This window comes from Chroicocephalus ridibundus, chromosome 8, assembly GCF_963924245.1.
Source record: "Chroicocephalus ridibundus chromosome 8, bChrRid1.1, whole genome shotgun sequence".
In the NCBI taxonomy this organism is placed as follows: Eukaryota; Metazoa; Chordata; class Aves; order Charadriiformes; family Laridae; genus Chroicocephalus; species Chroicocephalus ridibundus.
Window position 1 is genome coordinate 47,208,046 of NC_086291.1, and position 20,113 is coordinate 47,228,158.

Below are 20,113 nucleotides of genomic sequence, written 5' to 3' on the forward strand. Positions count from 1 at the left end.
CAAGGATGAAACATATCAGGAAACGTAATCCTATTCTGTTATGACTTGAGCTGCAGATACTGGTTTCATTTACTTTCAAGGGCTGTCCTGTTCAATTACTCCTATTTCTGTTCTGGAATATTCTATTCTATATAGAAAGGACTGTGCCCTGTTTTGGGTAGATCTATCAGATTAGAATGATTTGCACAAATAAAACTCCTTTGTCATAATTCCTGGTTCTTAAAAAGTAACAAAATATGTCTTCTAGATTCCAATATCTTTTTAATGCCTTTTTACAAAAATTGACACTACCTGGAAGACTATCATATTCACTCCCTGTATGTCTGTATTAGATATTTTGGACATTTTTTTGTTTTCTCCTCAAATTTTTAATAGCATTTGCATTCTAAACCCCACCAGCTTTCCTAAACATGCAGTTGACTTTTTTTTTCCTCTGGAATCTGCTTAGCTTTTTCACCAAACACCTCCACATTGCTTGCAAGAATCATATGCCCCTCTGTTCTTGATAGACCAGCTAGCTCTGCTTAATCACAAACAAAATCAGATGGTTTATCACAATGAAGCAGCAAGTTGGCAGCTTTACCATAAAAGGAAAAAAACAGACTGAAACCTTGTTCCAACACTCGCTTACTGCTTCTTTACATTTGTTAGTAACTACACTGCCTAAAGGGGACATTTCTGTACGGTCCTGCTAAGGACACAGTAAACAGATGGCTTTTCACAGCAGCCTCCTTTTCTAAGACCTTGGGAACTGCGTTTCCCTACCATACCTCCCACTAACTACCAGGTTGTTTGTTTTTCCATCTTTAACTCAAGCTTGCATAAAAATGGCTGTGCAGAAAATAGATAACCTTCTTGGATCTGCAGAAAGCTGTAATATATCTTCTCCATGACGATTTATTGCCAGAGAACTTAATAAAAGCCTAATCATTCACATGAAAACTTTATATCTATTACTACTGGTACATATCCTGACTTTTCACATTTGTATTATCACTTATTTGCTGTATGCAGGGAAGATGGCAGAAGGCAGCAGAATTACTCATCCGTACTGGACCGGTATCTCAGCTCCATCATCACTGGAAGCTGGCGGTGCTGCGGGAAGAAGTCATCCGCTCACTTCCAGCTCCTCTTCCCTGGCCTGCACTGCCATGTCCAGCATTCATACAGTCACTGTGCGCCGGCGGGGAGTGACCCACCTTAAAACTAATTCAGCAGAAAGCAAAGGATGGTTTTCAGCTGGAGCAGTTTTGCATCATGACTGCATGAAGACTGCTGCTGGCAGTGCAAGAGCTGGAATGGGGGTCGAGCCTCTTGTATGGCAGCTGTGCCACTGGGGAGCTACTTCATCCGAAACACAGGAGAGAGAGGTGGGTGCAGAAGCATAGGGTGATTTTTTATGATGGCAGTCTCTAAGTGTAGTAGTAGTCAGCTAGCTTGTCTGTAAAGACAGCCAGTGGGGTAGCTGCTGGAGACAGATACACACACAAAATGCTCTTGGGGAATGCCACATTCTCTTAGTCTTTTAGATTAAAGAAAACTAAAGTGGATAAAGCTTATTCTTGTGCTGGCTTGAAATGAGCCTCATTGACTGTGCCTGGGCAACAATCAGGCTGCATCAGTGACATGGTAGATTCAACAAGACATGCAGCACCCTGGTTTGAACATGAAACGGCATGACTGTGATTTGTAAAAGGATTTTAGGTGCTCAGAAACACTTGAAACAAATGGAAATTTTATCTCTGCCCAGACAACATCTTTGTTAATTCCTGTGCCCTGCGAGGTGTCAGCTTTTCTGCATATTTGGAAGAAAGTCCAATTATCTGGTTTCTGTTAACTGTGGCTAAGTGTTATTACCAGAACAACTTTGATGGGACTTAAACATCATCCCTAATGAATACATTAACCGAGTATGTCTCTAAGCAGAGGAGGAGTGTGCAGCAGGCACAGCTCATGTTTTTTGATGGATTTTTGTGCCAACAGAGGAGAGGACAAGAATGTGAAGGGCTGTGATTCCCAGATGATGAACCTGCAATAGGACCAGCGATCTGTAGACATTGAAGCTTGATTCACTGAAGATAAAGGTTCCCTGAGACATCTGAACAAGCTGATTGCTCTTGGCCAAGTGGCCCTGGTCATGAAGTACCAGAACGTAATTCTTCAGTCTCATGAATCTAAGATATATTTTACTTTGGCAAGAAGAAACTATGCAAGTTTCCCAGATAAGGAGCAATACTGAAATTTTACAAGGAAAACATTCAGTGCCTTGATCCATGTTTATAAGTAAGAATTTTTGTTTATATTCCATTTCAAATACGCTTACAAAAAACTGTGAAGCTCTCTAGGTCTATACGTGTTGCCTGCACACACACACAATCATGTTGACACCCACTTTCACCACTCTAATGTGAATATAATTTGGCTGAATAACTGGAGTTATTTTGGGGTTTGGTTTAGTTTTATGCGCAAAACATGAGTACATTTTTACAAACAAAAGCACAGCTTTAAAACCAGCTGGGGCCCTCTTCAGAGATGGAGAGACTCCAAAATGGCATGTGCAAGTAAATAAGTAAGTAAAGCGTGGGTGTCCTGGGCTTGTGATGCAAGCTCTTGTGGGACCGCGCCCCAGCTGCCGTGCCAGCTGAGCGTGGTTAGGATGGGAGGCGATGGAAGAGCATTCTCTTAAAGGTTCAACTGACGATCTATTCCCTCCTCTTTCTACTTGCTCTCCCTCTCCTTTCTGCTGTCAAGAAGAATTCCTTGCAAAGGGGGCATGTGAATAACGAGGTGTAAAGCTTCCCCAAGTGTTGGTGGGGCCAGGAAATTATTATGAGCACCAAAAAAGTGAATAGAAAGAAGACACACTTTTGGCTGCCTCCTCCTCCCAGCACCCAGCCTAGTTTTGTGTTAAGCAGAAAATTCATGTACTATCAGGCCAAACCAATTCTCCTGTTTCAGCATAAGCTGTAGTATTATGTTTTGTCTCTTTCCTGCAGATAGCTTGTAGTCCTTTCCTAGTTGTTTTTCTCTGTCCCATTTTTAGGGACAAGTAGCAGTATTCTGCACAGCTGAATGAGAACACTGCTAATGACCTGCAGGAGCCAGAAGCTTCTTGCAGAGCTCCCCTGCAAGGCTTGCTGCATTTAAGGATCTGAGGAAAGCTAATGGCTCTGACTCCAGGGCCTGCTCAGGGCCCTGGACAGTGTTGGAAGCAGAGCACAGCGTTCAAGAGATGATCTGGAAGACAGATATGTGACTGTGGCTTAGTGGGATGAGCTTATGCCAAGTAAGTTTCTTAAAATTGTGGTTGCATCAAAAATGATATTTACTGAATCAGGCTATTTTAAAAGCACCTGCCCCCTCAGTCCTAAACATATTTTATATGCCTGTCTTCATTAATTACTCTGCTGTTACAGTACGAAGGAAGGTCTTTTTGCAGGGTGTCTTCTACTGTTTCTTTATTGATCCTCCTTCTCTGCTGCACTGTAGCTGTGCCTTCTGGGATGCACTCAAATAAAGGAATGGAAATAGCTCCAGAAAAGAAATGTCGTATAAGCCATAGGAAGAAAAAAAGGTTGATATTGTAGAGCAGATGCCTAGTTCTCTGGATTAGAGTTGAATTAACTATATTTCAAACATTCCTATACCTGAAAATGTAAGATTCTAAAGTCAGAACCCTAAGTTATATTTCAGTAATCAACGTAAATAATCTCCAGGAGTTTAACAATAATAATCTTCATAAGTTCTAAGGTTTTTGTTATCTGGATTTTTTTTTAGCACTACAGTTAGTATATATGAGTACTCAGGACTTTTTTTTTTTTGGGAAAAGACCTGTTTTGATGTCTTTGATATTAATCACCATTGGGGGGTGTGTGTGTGTGTATATACACTTACATATGGCTTGTACCAAAATGACAGGGCTTTGGTTGGTGTTTTCGGTCAGTAGAAGTCTGCCTGGGGTTGGGTAATTTAGGATGCCCAGAAGCCTATCTCATATACGATAATCTTTTTTTCATTGTGGGGGAGGACTTTGTTTAGTTTAAATCTTGGTTTAGAAAATAGCAATTAACTGTGATATGCCAAACTGACTACTTGTAATTTCTACTAAATCCATCAGGTTTTTATTTCAAGCAGGACAAGTACAGGAGTACTGCAGTCCTTGTGGTTACAATGTGCTGTGACCCTGGAGAAATATTGTGTAATTTCATTTGCATAGCCAGATGAAGTGCACGGTGGTTTTGAATGGGTTAGTTTCTCTGAAACAGTCACTATTCTATATACATATGTAAATATTACAAAGTAATCAATACCAGGTACTAATCTATCTAGGTGCTAAACTGAAATTTCAAGGTGCTGTTTATTGTTTTTACCAGTCAGATCTAAACCTCGTAAGCCTTAAATCCTTAAACTCCAAACTGGGAAGCCTAATCTTTAGGGTCAAGCCTGTGAACCTTGCTGAGCCATAGTTACCAGCCAGATTTTCTGCAGGATTGGGCCCCTAATGAGGGCATTTAAATTTCAAAGTGTTTTGTAGAGTCCTGATTTCCTGGAGCATCTGAGGTTGCTGTGAGATGGCAACCTGCTGCATCCCTGTAGTCTGTAGGTGTTGCAGCCTCATACATTCGTCCCTATAGCTTTTTAATCCCTAAATTATAATTTTTTTTCTTAGAGCAAACCCCCGTCAGTCAGTAGCGACCGCAGAAGGAGATGAGCACTGTGAATTTCAAAGGTTTTGTTTGCACCATTAGGAGCCTGACTGCTTTTGCATTGCTGCTCCTTACCTTTACTGTTAGAAAACAGAGCGCACCTCAACTCAGGGCTCCAAAGACTGTAATGAAAGTAGCCCCAAAACTTAATACTTGAGTTTGCTTTGCTAGGAGGGAGAAAGAGAGAGAGGAGCGACGCTGGCAGATCCAGCAATGCTAGCAGCTAACTTTGGAATAGGCTCCACTGGTGAAGAGGGAGCATTTTCCATGCCCGTATTTGCCAAAACTATTTGCTTGACTTTGAAACCTTCCCACATGCCTCGACACAGATGGGTAAAAGGATCGTTTTTCCTTTTTGAGTCACAGTGTTTGTGGACTGCCGTTCCTGCCAAAGAATTCCTCTGAATCTTCTAGAAAGCTCGTGTCGCCCTCCGTAACAGATCTTTTCTGGCTGCGCCTCTTGCAGGAGCACATGTGGAGTTATAAGGTGTTTTCTCCCATGTTACTGTGCAGTGATTTCTAAGAACTGCAGCATTAAACTTGCCTACCTTGCAGCATGCTCCTGTAGGCAGTGTCTGCGATAGCGTAGATGTGGGGTGGCATTTCATGCCTCTTCTTTCCTTTGTACATGTCAATAATCTTCTCTGAATAAATGGGCAGCTGTTTGTATGGGTTTATCACCACGCAGAAGAGACCTGAATAAGTCTGAAAGGAAATTCAAATAAAAACGGGAATTAATATCATGTCTGGGAAACACAGGCATCAGCTGCATTGAACTAACAGGTTTTTAGCAAATTACACTCTTTTGTATTCTGCCTACTGTAGCAAATGAAGCAGCGATTTCTGAATGTATGTGTGTGGGTGCAGTCTCCACATGCACAAATAATTATTTCTAATAAGCAAATTGCTCTACGGTATGTGAATTTAGCAATCTGTAGAAACAGCATGCTTTGATCTGATGTTACAGCTTCTTGACTTCAGTTATTTTCAGTATATGGTGAATCACCCTTATCTGTGATGATGTAACAACTGTAAGACTTCATAATATTTCTTCATAAGTGTATTTTCATACCAGAGGATGTCCTCTGCTCAGGCAGGTGTCAAACTTTGTAAACTGAAATCCTAGGTAAGATGCTTTAATTGATGTTAGAAGAAGGCTTTTTAAAAAAAGATTATATGTACACCATATAACAATGATTGAGGAGGGTCCTTGGCAAAAAATTACTCGAGTTCCAAATAGATGTCTTAACAGAATAGTCACATCTTCACCACATGACTATTTCTGTAAGAAATTTAAGGAAAAATGTGGTTTCTGTTTACAGTTTAATTAAGGTATTCACATAAAAAATATATACCTAAACAAACAAGAACATTGGCTACTAGCTGATAGCTGTTCATCTAGTTTGTTTTTTTTTTTAAATTGTCCTTTATTTTGGCAAGCTCCAGCTATTGAGCTGGGAAGCAGGAATGATAGCATATCATAATAGGTGGTGACCCATATATCACAAATAGTTACTGAAAGTAAGTGATTTGCAAGAGTTTCCCCTTGCAAGGGGTTTTTTAAAAAAACAATTTAAAACCCCAAAATAAAAGATTACAAATTTATCAGATTATTATTGCAGGGGTATTGGGATATTTAAGTTGGCCTATGGCTATTAGTTTTAAAACCATGCCAGTTTAAAAAGCTGAAATAATGAAGTTACGTTCTTTCTGATTTAGGCATAAGTGGTTTTGGATTTTTTTTTTTTTTTTATTGCCCTGCAGTGTGAATGGGTGCTTTGTGGTGTGCAGCTGCTGCTGTGCCTTAATCTCAGGGCTGTGCCCGAGGATGGCTCAAGCTGCCTCGGTTCCCCCATAGGAAGCACCACCGTGCAGGGCTGTAAAATGGCATCTGGGAGGCTTGGCTCTGGGCACAGGGATTTCCCTTTCCTGACCATAATAGGAAATGCCACAACACGGTCTCGGCACAGCCTGAGCGCTTTATATGGTATTGAGCAAACACGATGAGAGCATCTACCAGCTTCCATCAGCGAGGAGCAGGTTGGGTGCTCCAGCCTGGGCAGGAGAATGTCTGGGGTGCTCTGGGTGGTGATGAGGACCTCTCCTACTGTTACAGGTTGTGACTGCGTTTCCATGGTCTCAAGTCAGATAACGAGAAAATCAAGCTCAATATCTTTGCCAGCTCTCAACATCCCCAAGCTAAAATCCTTGATGTGGAAGGTAGATAATTACTGTGCTGTTTTTTCATTGGCGCTGGAGTTCAGAATGAAGCTGTGCTAATTGTGTCAGATTGGACTTTAGTGCTGCAGGGACATACACTTGAAAAGTGGCAGGGTTTTATCCTAGAATGACTACCAGGGCCCATAAGGAAAGGATAGCAAGGCCTTTATTTTCAGTGGAAATGGATTTACTGTATCCACTCAACTAATCATTCCCAAGCAAGTAAATAAAATAATAGGACAGTAAATTCCCAGTTCAGGAAATTATTTAGGCTTCCCTTCCCTGAGACTTATAGGCATTTGTCTGATGGGCCACATGCAGGACTCCGCACAGCCAGGCATACAGTAACATATCTTTGAAGAACTAACTTGGAGCCACAAAAAGCAGGTTAATGAGGGAGGGCAAAAGCCTGAGCTGGAGAAGTTCAGGAATCCCTATTTCTAACTGGACTGTGACTGACACCCTCTCTCGCCTCAGGAAAGTTGACCAAGACCTCTTGGTTTCACTGACTGTAGTTGTAGGTATCTGCTTTGCAAGGATTTGGGGAAAACTGGTTAAGGTATGTGATGTTTTGAAGACAAGTGAGTCAGGTCGTTGAAACTGGTGGTTTTGAAGTTACTGTGCTTTAAATCATTCTCCTTGGGGCTTGGCCTGCCCAGAGAGAAGGACCCACGGCCATATCTCTCCCTAGAGATTAGGGAGACAGATATGGTTTGAGGTATCTTAGGGACAGTGTCCGTAGGAGTGCTGAGTTTGCGTGTGTCCCTTGGACAGGCACCACCGATGGGTATTTAAGAGAGACTGGTGCAAATACACACAACTTTGTTGTAAATGCCTCAGTTTGCACAGAGGAGTCCCACCTCTGGTTCTAATATGCATATACAGTTTTCTGTATTTAAGAAAGCATCTTGCACTGTTAGCTGAAGACTGAAGTGGTAGTGCCTATGAGTACAGGCACAAGAAACTTGATTCTACTCTCAAATCCGCTACAGTTGCATTGCTATTTTATTGATGTTTATATAATCATTTTTGGTCTAATTTGTGTGTGGGCAAGGAAGATTCTGTTTGTTCTGAGCAATATGAAACATGAGTTAGTGGCAATGGACTTCTAGCCCTTCTTTCTTAGTTATCTGTGATGAAGAAAAAGGACAAGGTGTTTTTCCAGTGTACGGTTACTCTGAATTTCTGCACTGAAACTTCTTATTTAATATAAATGCAAGGGGCAGATGATTTAATTTTTTTTTTGGTTGGTTGGTTTTTGGTTTGAATTTTTTTCAGCCAGGCTGACTTTTTTCTTTATCAGAATTGGGAATCCCCATTTGTGTCAGTGATGCTCTGGAGGGGAAAAGGTTAAGGTCACATTTTCTCTGTACGTGTGGGACTCCAATGTAGGCATTGCGTAGTGAAGCCAGGAGATGGTTGTTTACAGTTACTTTTGCAAGTGGATGAGAACAAACCCTCAAATTCTGTTTGGATGCCCCCTAATTATTTATTTTTTTTAAAGGTATGAGAGCATCTAGTAGGGTAGCACTGTGTAAGGCTGGACAACTTTAAGCAGTTGTTAGTTACTGAAAATACTATAATTTGTTGTAATACAAGTCAAAATAATTTCTTTATAACTGTTAATTTACCACCATCTTAAAATCTAGTCCCTTGAGAAAGGAAACTTTATTTCAGATACACTTCCATCTTTGCCTCCATGAAAAATTCTTTGATTTCTAATTGCATTATCCACTTCTTGAAATTAATTTCCTCTTCCTGTATGAAGTGAAAGTTCCACAAAAAAAATCCACAAAGTAAGCATATTTGGAATCCTGCAACATCTATGCAGAGTGTTGCTGAGAACAACAACAAAGAAATAAACCCCATGCATTTTATCCTATTATTCTTACAGTAATTAATTTTAGATCTTGCAACAATGCATAACTCTGTCAGACAAATTCCATTTTAGTAATGAATGCTGCACATAGGTCCTTATGTTTACCTGCAAACTTAAAATCCAATAAACTCAAATACGGAAAAGATGGAAAGTCTAGCTTCTTTCAGGAATCTTGATGATGCCAATTTTAGTACATTCCTGAAGGAAAGATGTTGAGCATAACTCTGAAGTTGTAACTTATAGTTGTAACTATTTAATAACAATTAAATAGTTTCCTTGTTGTACTGTATATAACTACCTTATTTTCTGCATCATTTCCTACTTTCCAATTTAGGATTCCCCCATATTAGCAATGAGACCTCTAATCCTGCTTCTAAAACATTGTTACTTAAGCCCTGTACTTCCTTTCACTCTTCAGTGGTCTCTCATGCAAGTAAAACTTTCATAGATTGAAACTGTAGATTACTTTTCTGCAGCACAGCGTAGGGATGCTCCATGTAATGTCAAAGATAACAGCTAAATTGATGCAATAGAGTACAGGGTTATTAATGTCAAAATATGCTTGTTTTAATATACTTTCATAGACAGGATAATCTTGGCCCTAATTCATGTGAACATAGAGGATACTATAATTTGTCCAGGTTTGTCTTATCTGTAAGTTGACCAACAAGGGGCAGGGGGGATGACAGGGGATGGTGTGGGGAGTTTTAGTGGATGCATGACTTTGGTTCAGTAACACACTGGAGCATATGAGTACTCTCACTTGAATTCCAGTGGGTTTATTCATTTATTCAAACATAAGGTTTTACTCAAGCACCCACCAAACCAGAACTTGTCAGCTGCCTTTCAGTGGGAGTTTTGCCTGAGAAAAGACTGCATGATTTGGCTTTTCCGTATGTTCTTTTTGGAAGTTACTGGAAACTTGTTCAGGTTTACATTGAAGTAATTCAAAAGTCCCCATTGATTTATTTTATTTCAAAGCAGCAGGACGGAGGTGTTGCTCAGCTATTGGAGAGTGCTTTCCAAGGCAATAATACCCTTTCAGAATTAGCAAGCTTTGGGGAAGAAACCTTCATGTGTCTTAATTTAGTTAAGTAAAGAAGCAATTATTAAAGAAGCAGGAGAGTCATCGGGAATAAAGTAACTACATACAGTTTTAGTTTGTGATGCCATTACTGAGGGGTGAGCATTTGCCCGGCAGTGTTACGTGCAAGGACTGTATCCCCGGCAGTAGGTTGGATCCACCCCGTTTGTGACGGGACGTGGTAGCATGCAATAGGAAATGCCATGTGCATGTTTGATTCTACTTACATAAATTAAACCTGAGAAGTATCTCTCCCTTAGATTGTGCAGCACTGAAGCTTCATTGAGGCAAGTCAGCTCTGCCATGTCCTCCACTTTGGAGAACTTCGGAGGGTTCATCTTCTGGATGTCATCCTTGCTCAGTGTCACTTTCTTCCCATTTTCTGCCAGTTCAACTGTCACCTCATCCCCTTTCTCTTCCTTGATACTTGCTGCTTCAAATCCATGTTTCTCTGATGGAATCCAAACCAGTTTCTTCGCTGACCAGTCAGCCTGGGCAAGTGGGTTGTTAATGAAGTTTTTGTCCACAAAGAGGAATTTCTCATCATCACTCAGAGATTTTTGAGCCATTTTGACTCAGTGGACACCTGTTGAGGAAGCAAAATATTCTGCTTTAAAGAGAGGTAAATGTGGAGACATTCCAGGCAAAACACATCTGTCAAATCCGCCATGCGGTAGATCCAAAGCACTATAGGCCCTGTGTCATATCTCACATTTCCATGCAGATAGTTCTGGGTGCCAGCTTAGACACCTTAAAGCATCTGTGTTCAGATTCCCATTCCTTTGTCACTGTGTCTGAAATTGCCTAAATCAAATGCTTCACAGCAATAAAACAAATGAGGAAACCTGGGCTTATTACTTTATTTTGTTCATGTTGTACTGGAACTCAGCGAAAAGTACGGCATAACTAATGTCTGTGCAATGAGACTGCCAGGACTGCACCAAGACTACCAGCTGAACAGCTTCCTGCAGCCTCATCTCTTGCCCATCACAAAGGTAATTGAATTCAGATACATAAAAAAAGCTTCTCATCACCCAAATACCATTTCGTGCATACTGAAATACCAGTGCAACAATGAAATAATTAATAGAAGAACAGTTCCCAGGCTATGTTCCAGAAAGGACAGAAACAAACTTTTCTTGCAAAGGACTGTTTCCAATCACTCTAATACTATTTAATTTGGAGAAGAATAAGATTAAGAAAAGGCCAAAAGAAAAAAACCAGGAAAAAAAAATTTTGTTATCAGTACTGCTGGTGCAGTAATTTAGAGTTATCCCCTTTCCATGGTTCAGACAGTGGGAGCTAATAATTTATGAAGGGTAAATGTCTACCACATGAGAAAGAAGAAATAAAAACAAGCCTGGAAATTGCATCAGCTATTAGATACTCTGAACCATGATGCTCAAACTGTGAGGATGATGCATCTATGTCATGCAGTTGCACATGGATAAAACAGCATTGTGCAGTCGCACTTGGATAAAGCAGCCAGCTGTGTCTGCTCCATAGGTGAGAGCAGTGGGAAGGTTTTGGCTGCTTTGCACCGTGTTTAGGAGGGAGGAGGCAGCTTCTTTCCTGCTCTGGCCATTGGAGGTTAAGATGTAGCTGCAAGAGCTTTGCTGATAATGCTGGAGCTTTCCTAAGCGTTCTGCTCTGACCTATGGGGCACACAGCTTTAAACGAGGAAAGGAGTACACAGAGGACTTCTTGTGGTTTGCTCCAGGGCAGGAAGAGAGTGGTGCTAATCAGGAAACCTGCCATGCAGTGGAGCAGAGAGGAGCTGGGGAGGAGCTACAGTGGGGAGCAGGGAAGAGTGCGTGCCCAAGAAAAACATCTCCAGGAGACAGAGCCTGTTTCATTTCCTTATTGAGACTGAATTTAATATTTACAGCATTCAAACAAACATGAATCGTGAGGGAGTTTGGAGAACTGACTGCTAAAGATGTCAGCAATCAACCCATAAGCAGAATGATACTTGTAAAGACCAAGCTCTGTGGTATGTAGCCAAATGGACACCCTGTACTCTGGGAGTATCAGAGGTTGGTTTCAAAATATTTGTCCCTAAAGCCTTCCCACAGATTAATGTTTTTTTGCAAGGCCGGGCTGCATGAGGGGTCTGGGAGAGAAGCATGGATCATGCAGAAGGTGATACAAAGCTTAAAAACAAAACTGGGATTTTAGAGGCGCCTAAGAGAGTTAGATGATATCCCACTGAAATTCAGTGGAAATTAGATGCCCCGGCTTCTTAAAGTCCCTCGACAATTCTCTCACCCTAAAAACAAGGGCAGCTTTCCTCTAAATGTCCTCATTCTAGAGCCACCAGCCTTGCCTGGAAAACCTCAACAGGGAAATTCACCCAGGTCATCCAGACACGTGCGGTGTGGGTGGTGGTGTGGGTGAATGGGAGGGAGACCCTAACAGCTTGGCTGTTCATCACCGCTGGCCTGTGCGCAGTGTTCCCCGCCGCTGGATCTCTGAGGGAGCTCTGTAGGATGTGGCCCTTTGCTCGCTCCCAGGGGATTCTTGGAAGAGAACTGCAAGAGGAAACTATTTGACCTCTGTGTGGATTAAGGCAGAAAATGTTCCCTCGTTGCCAAGAGGGCTGGTAGAGCTGCACAGTTCCAATAATGGAGATGGTATTCTCTCCAGCTGAGCTTTCCAGCTGGCGGCTGCAGGGTGAAGCCAGCTGAACAGGGGGATGAAGGGAGCGCTGCCCCATTGCCAGGGCTGTGGCTCCAGGAGCCAGGGGGGCAGCAGGAGCCTGCTATGGCCGGTCTCCCTACACTGCGGTAGCAATGGGCAAGGCACGTTCTCCGACCCACTGCCCCAGCAGCGTGGGAGGAACTGCTGTGGCAATGGAGTGGGAGGATTTCAGTCCATCTCAGGCCCAGAAGAGAGAGCTATATGGTCATCCTGAAGCACCAGAAAAGTTGGGTCATGCTGCCTGTGGCTAAGTGCCAAGAGACAGCACACTCAAATCAATAGGAATTTAGTATTGCTATCAGAAACACCGAAAATTAGACTGAACTGTAGAGCTGAGTTTCACAGAGTCAAGCCCTGCTACTTTAAGTCTGCCCGCAAATGGTGGTGGTGGAAATCAAACTGCCAAATCATCCTGACCAGCTACCTCAAAAACACAACTGAAGATAAAACTGTTGGTCTGCTACAAGGCATGTCACCAGTGGGACAACCCTAAAGTTCTTTGCTGCTTTTTTTGCCCAAGGACGAAGGGAAAGTTCCTTTCCTTGTTACATGTGGAGGCAAAAACATCTTCCACAGATTACAGTGTGAAACAGAGAGCTGGTCCGTCTGTATTCTACTAAGTTCTCCTTCCTGCATGTTAAAACTTTCTGTACTTTGTTATTTAAATACAGTCTTTTTGAAAGCAAGATGAGGTTGGAAGATGTAAGAGGTGTCATGAACTGCAGAGCTTGGAAATACAGGTTTTTGTCCTCTAGATGTAAGCACTATGTTTGACTAGTTTAAACATAGTAAGAATAGGACCCCTACAAGAAAAAGGGACTAGACAGTCTCAGATGGATCTCGTAACTCTGCTGAAACACAATGAGGAGAAAACATGGATTTGTGTAAAAAGAACTTTTCATGACCGATTCTCTAGAATCTGAGGGTAAAGTTTGGTTAGCAGCTAAATACCACTGTAGCAAAAAAGGAAATGCAGTTATGAAGTTAGGAATATTAACAGTTTAATAGATTAATTAATATTAATTGATATGTATTAATATTGAAGGAAGGTTTCTGAATGGATGGGGTAGAAGATGGGCTCCGCAAAGTCAACTAGGTTTGTCCTAGTGAGGTGCTATGCACTGAACTAATGAGCTGCTGAAGCTTTCTGATTAATAATTGGCAGTAAACCTTCTGGTCTGTCTCTGATCAAGACTGAACTGCACTCGTCCAGCATATGGTTGATATGCTGTAAATGGGCCAAGGAGAAAGATTCATTACTGCCCTGAGAAGGCAAGATTTACCCCTTAGCCAGTTCCTGGGTTTCATCTGTAGGGCTGGCTGAGAGAAATGGGAGACCAATATCTGTGCAAAAGGTAGTAAGAGGTTCTCATCCATTGTTTTAGGTAGGTGATAGCCCAAATCACTACAAGAATAAATACCTTTATACTCAGAGGTGAGCTATCCTGAGAAAGGGAGGAGGAAAAGCAACCACAAAAATACTACTGATACGAAGTTTCTTGACTTAAAAATGTGCCATATTACACCAAAGTGGATCCATATATTATACTTCTCTAAAGCCCAAATGCGCACGTACACATGGGCATGCATGTGTCCACAGCTTTCTATTCCTCCTTCTGCTGTCCCACTGCAGATATATCTGGCTGATCTTCATGGCATTTTCCCTTATCAGGTCAGTGACAAAAGTTAAGTGCTGTCTTTACAATCAGTTTATCCTGAGTATATTATTCCAAGGACAAAGTATAAATATCTCCAGGAAGTGCACTTTAATTAAAAGGTTATTGGCCAAGCAGAACTGCCTCCCGGGTCAGAGCTTCAAGGGACTGCTTTTCTCCTAATGAGAAGATAAAGGATGCTTTTCCCTTCCTCTGCAGGATGTGCATGTCAGTATAAAAGCTTATCACAGCTGTACAGGGAATAATTATCAGAACAGAGGAACTTATAGCCAAGTATGTGGATTGTTTTCAGAAACTAAGTCCTGCTCTCATAAGTGGTTTCTGATGGAAGAGTGTAGCAGTAACCTGCTGCTTGACTCAAACTGCATTTCTTGGGCTCCAGTAGTTCTTGACTATGTTCTTTCCAGGTTGCTTATCTTCTACTTTTCCAGTACTTAACTGAATTACCCAACTAAGCATTGCTTGAAAAAAAGAGAAAATTTAGGGATGAATCCTAATCTTGTGATCTCTGGGAACTGGTTCCCCAGCACAGTTGGCTTTGTCAGGAGCACTGCTTACCGATCCCTCCTGGCCTTTCACCTCTTCCCTGCTGGTCACCAGGACCACCCCTCAAATGCTTACTCTCATCATGGATGTGTTCACCTGAACATGGAGGTATCATCACTACTAGTTTATGGTTGCTCAACCATGGAAGAGGGAAAGTTGGTATTTTAAGAACAAGCACTTTCAGTAACTTCACAGGGCTGTTCGGTGTTGGTTTGGCTTTTGGTTTGGGGTTGGGTGTTTTTTTTTTTTGGTTGGTTTTTGTTTTGGTTTTGGCTTTTTATTTTATCTTAATACATTCTCTATGTCCTTTAATCAAATTGTCTGTAAGTGCCTTGGTCTCCTATGAGGTTTTCTCATCTCTGTTAATGTTAGTTACTACATAACTATGATTAAACACTCGACAGCTCTTTTAATACTCCAAAGAAATTGGCCCAGGTTATTACCCATATTATAAACTGTAAAAATTAGAAAAGAAGGAAAAAAGACTTAAATTGCATCATGTGGGGATAGATTCCCTTTATCTGGAAAATACCAGCTTTCAATATTTCAAATAGCTCCGAATGTCATTCTGTTAAGTAAATCAGATTCTGCAATTAGAATTCATAAATCCATATTTTAACTGGACCTTGCACAAGTTGGAAAGCTGTCATCTCTATCTCTTGGCTTCTTCTAAAATTAACATACTTAAAAGAAAAGCCAAAAGATTTGCAACTAATAAGTCTCAGTGAATTATAAAGAGTCGGGATCCTCTGCATACATCTATGCATGCTACCATATATGGCGATGTTCTTCTCAATACTAGCTGTTCCACAAAAATGTAATGATAACAAATTCAAAACAAATACCTTTTAGGGACTAGAGTGTCAATTGCAAATGAGATAATAAAAATCATTGTTTACATCTAAGCGAATACAGCCAGAGGAGTATCATGTACTAAATTAAAGTGACTACTTAATTGAGCTCTTTGCTCTCTGGAGGTTCATAGTTTCAAGCCTCCGTGTTAGTGGCTTCAGGGAACTGTGAACTTTGGGAGTTCAGCAAGTCAGTCTGTGCAAGGCGTCTTGCTGCAAGCTGCAAAGCTTTGAGTGAAAGAGAAGGTGGGCTTGTTTAAAAAAACAGGTGCATTTTAGAAAAGATTTTATTGAGACTTAGATAATGACAAGCCTTCTCGTTTCCCTTATATTTTCAATATCTCATATTGCTTCTTAATTATGCACACACATACACCTCTCAAATACATATCAATATTTACATATGTGTACATAGACACATACATATCTATGGATGCGTGTGTGAAAGAAGCCAGTGAACTTCTGGGACCGAAGCTGCTTTCTATACTGCCATCTACTGTCTTTTTAATTTACTCACAGTATTTTGTTAAAGTTAGAAGCTTGTTGCTCTATTTTCCCTTTAAAAAAAAAAAGGCACGTCACGTTTGAAATTACTTAAATTAGTGTAGTCCGGTGAATTATCAGATCAGTTTCCGTTAAACTTTATTCCCAGCACATTAAAAACACACATATGTAATACTAAGGCATTTTTGTAAAAATGCTTCAATTTCTTCTTCTATTTTTGAAGGATTTTCCCTGTTTAAAGTACAAGTAACTGTCAAGCTAATTATTTTATTTGGTTATACAGCATGGGAAGTGCAGTAAGTTCCTTTATTAGCACTGAAAAAGTAGAAATCATTAAAGATGATCAGCTGCTCAGGCTACCAGGTTTCTTCTTTGCTGAACACGCATGTGGCGCTCAATCGCAGCGGGGACCTGACACCATCCGGCAGCACACAGCACCTTGCGGGCTACGCTGCCGCTGGCTCGGAGCGTAACCCGTGCTCTGCAGCCAGCCTCTTTAAGGCTCGATTCAGCAATGACAGTGTTAGAAGTGACTCAGGAACAAGCTAGAAGGTCTGTGCATGCTCTCAAATGTGCATGGTTTCTCATGCATTTTAAACAGAACCCAATCAGTAATATGCAAATCAGGATAAACCGTTTGAGTGTGTCTGATAGGTCTATTTCTAATTCATATGCACTACCTACGGGTTAATTCACCGTGTTTGCAAAGTAGCGTAATAGTTAGCTTGCCAAACGGCTCCATCCCAAAGCCCCCAGCCCCATCCCCAGCCGGGCTCTCCGGCCCCTGCGGTACTCACAGGCGTCCAATTAGGGGAGCAGAGAGTGAATTGGAGATCGGGAACCTGTACAGCCACCAGCCGGGACAGTCCAAGTCCTCACTGCCTTTGCAGCCTCCCTATATAGAGGAGGAGAATCTTGTCAATGGGGAGGGGCCCTGGAAACCACGTCCTGCTGGAAAATCCTCTCTGTACCTGGGTTAAATAAGACAGCCTTGAGCCAAGGACCTCATTCCCAGCAGGGCCTGATCCTGGGCTACTGCCCCTGGCCCAAGCCACCCGTTAGGGAAACAGGCTGATTCTGTCTTTCGGAAAGGCATGAAAAGGGTACCCCTAACTTGAAATGGGTGCCCCTAACTCACAAGGTTGGATGTTTTGCTTTTTCCTAGGGTGAAACTGTTTGGCCAAGTAAATGGACCTTTAACTCCTTCCTGCCTTGGCAGCATCCTCGGCCCTGGTGGCCCCCTGCCTAGAAAAAGGACAACATACGTGGTCCCACATGGAACAGGAGGTTTTCCTACCCACCGTCGGTGTGTTTTCTTGGAGCTAAGATAAGTCCCTGAGTTCAAGGCTTGCTTGGGAGAGGAGAGTTTTTCCTAACACAGCAGGGGTGCGTGGGTGGAGGTTGCTCTGGGTCTCCATGTGTTTATGTGACATTTGGAGCCTGGGGCTGGTTTAAGCCTCCTTTTGCCCCTGGGGAGCAAGAGGGTTGTTTCCCACCTCCCCAGCAGATTTGTCGAAGTTTCTTTTGCGATCTGGTGCACAGCTCAGTTCCTGAGAAAGCACTGTAAATACTTTTTCATATATAAGAAATACCTCCCTCTGTCCATAAAAGGAAGAAGAGAAGTGATAAATAGCTGAGGGGGAACAGTCCCCGGGATGCGGTGGAAAGAACGGGCAGCAGGCACCGTGCGCTGGGGGGGAGAGGAGGACAGGGCGCTGGGAGCCAGACCTGCAGGGGTTAGGGAGTGATCTGGTCCTCATCAAACCTCCCTCACACCCCCCAAACCTTCAATCCCCGTCTGTCCCCCCTCCTTCCCTCGCTAGTAGCCAACAGCCTTGTGCAGTAGGACCTGTGGATGGAGACATCCCAAAAAGGGAAAGCTAGGATCCTCTAGGAATTCCCATCAACGTGCCAAATACAAAATACCGAAACAACCCCCTCTCAGCAACGGACTAAATATGGTGTATACCCAAAGGATCAGAGCACGGTCCTGGGTGAAATAATTTCTCCTGACATCAACAGCCCTGTCCTCTCTGGAAAATAAACCCTCCTGGGGAAGATGAATGAGGCTCATATTGGTCTCGGCATCCTAAAAAAAAAAAGCTATGAGGGGAGGCTGGGCTGAAAACCTCTGCTGTCACTTGATCAAAGTACCAGGGCTTGCAGGTGTGGTGGACCTGTAGCCCCTTCTTCTCGCTCTGGCCAGTGGTGAACAAATTTGGGTAAACAGGAGAGACGGAAAGAGCATCAGGGTTTCTTCCCTGCAACATTTCAGAAATATTGGGTACAGACTCATGTTCAGGCCTTAGCTGGAGAAGACCAGATTTGCCAACACAGTCTCATGGTCCCGGCAGCTGCAGCCTGTCCTTCCGGGTGGAGGGTCGGTGTCCACCAAGGTGCAGGGCTGCTGTGCAGCCTTGTAAAGCCCTCCCAGCACCCGAAAGGCAGCAGTGTCATATCAGACTCGTACACGTGTGACTGCATTGGAGCAAAGCCAGGGGAAATGATCGCCAGGATGTAAATCTAAGAAACTTGCCCTTGTTAGCAGAAAGCTCCTCACAGGGTAGTTTGGTTTTTTGTTGTTTCCCCCCTGCCCCCCATTTCTCAGTTGCAAACTTAGCTTTTAAATAGGAATATAATTAATAGAAAATAATGAAATGCAAGGGGATCCTTTGAAAAGTATGATTGTTTTAACATTGATCAAAGTTCTCCTAAGAAGTTCCTTTTAAACCCATGCAGCTGTTTCATAAAACCAGACACATTTTAATAGTAGCTTAAAAAGGAGTGGAAATTATTCCGGCTGGTTTGCAAACCGCTGCATGTGCACATGCAGGCTTGCTGCCCGAGTGGTGTGTTTAACCAGAGGCAGTGGTGGAGGGTGATATATGATGTGACATTAAATGTGGCTGGAAAGCCAAAAAAAAAAAAAAAAAAAAAAAAAATTACTACTGCTGGGACTGAAACAGTTGTACTCTTGAGCCGTGTGGGGTAGGAACTGGTAAGTGTAAGCATGGCTTCCAACCTTCACTTAAAAGTTAATGTAAGAATATACTAATGTAATAGCCTGGTTGGAGTTTCCTAAATGTTGTGGTATTTATTTTTTTTTTAAACCAAAGTTGCCGCAAAATGGAAGCCATGGATTCCCAGTGGACAATCCCTTTGTGACAACAAATACGCTTTATTTAACCCCCTCTGATTTGTTTATTTGTTTTAATTATTTTTCTAGAAAAAATAAAGTATTGAGCAGCCTGCCCTTAAAATATCTTCTTGCTGAATTTGCACTGTAAATATTGTCCTTGGAAGGAGGAGGGGGAAAAAACAAAACAAAACAAAACAACCACGGAGGGCTCAAGAAGGAAAAAAATCAACTTTCAGCTGCCTTACCATGGTGTAATCTGAATACAGTGGAGGAGAAAAAAGAAAAGCACAGATGCTGATGTTAGTTTGTTAAATAATGTGTGTCAGGTAAGCAATTTTTTTAGTTTAAAAATGTTCTTAAGTTTATCAGCCATGTTTCCCTAAACTGACATACGTAATTGGAACTGATGGGGTACCAGTGGGTAACCATCTGTGTCGAGCTCTGCCCTTGGAACAGGAGGGACAGTCTGTGTCCAAACTAGAACAATTAATCATGAGAGTGGTCTGACGAGGTGAAATAGTCAACAACTGCTCAATGTTAAGGTTTGTGATTAATGCTGGCTGCAGGTCAAGTGAAGTGTGTGAAGCACACGGGTCAGTTCTGAATCAGTTGGACACCAGCTGCTACTGAAAGGGTGTCTTTCCAAGTGTGAACAAATATTTTGAGGTTTCTTTTCCTAAACATAATCACCCGATGATAATCACCTCTCCGGAAAACTGATCAACTGACACCAAGATTTGGCTTGATACAAAGGGCGCTCAGGAAGGAAAGCGTAACCGACTCCTTGGAGCGTGTTGATAAAGCTCAG

At 42.1% G+C, this 20,113-nt stretch overlaps 1 protein-coding gene across 3 annotated transcripts in view; it reads right to left on the reverse strand.

The window, feature by feature from the left end:
• Nucleotides 1-17,060, reverse strand: part of MYH11 (myosin heavy chain 11) — a 61,786-nt gene extending 44,726 nt beyond the window's left edge. For all 3 annotated transcript variants that reach the window (XM_063343595.1, XM_063343594.1, XM_063343596.1), the window contains exons 1-3: nt 16,964-17,060; nt 10,117-10,475; nt 5,255-5,411 (exon numbers count right to left, since the gene is read on the reverse strand). In XM_063343595.1, coding sequence (XP_063199665.1) covers nt 5,255-5,411; nt 10,117-10,458 — 499 coding nt within the window. In that variant the 5' untranslated portion in view covers nt 10,459-10,475; nt 16,964-17,060. The remainder of the gene's footprint in view (nt 1-5,254; nt 5,412-10,116; nt 10,476-16,963) is intronic.
• Nucleotides 17,061-20,113: the final 3,053 nt, after the last annotated feature.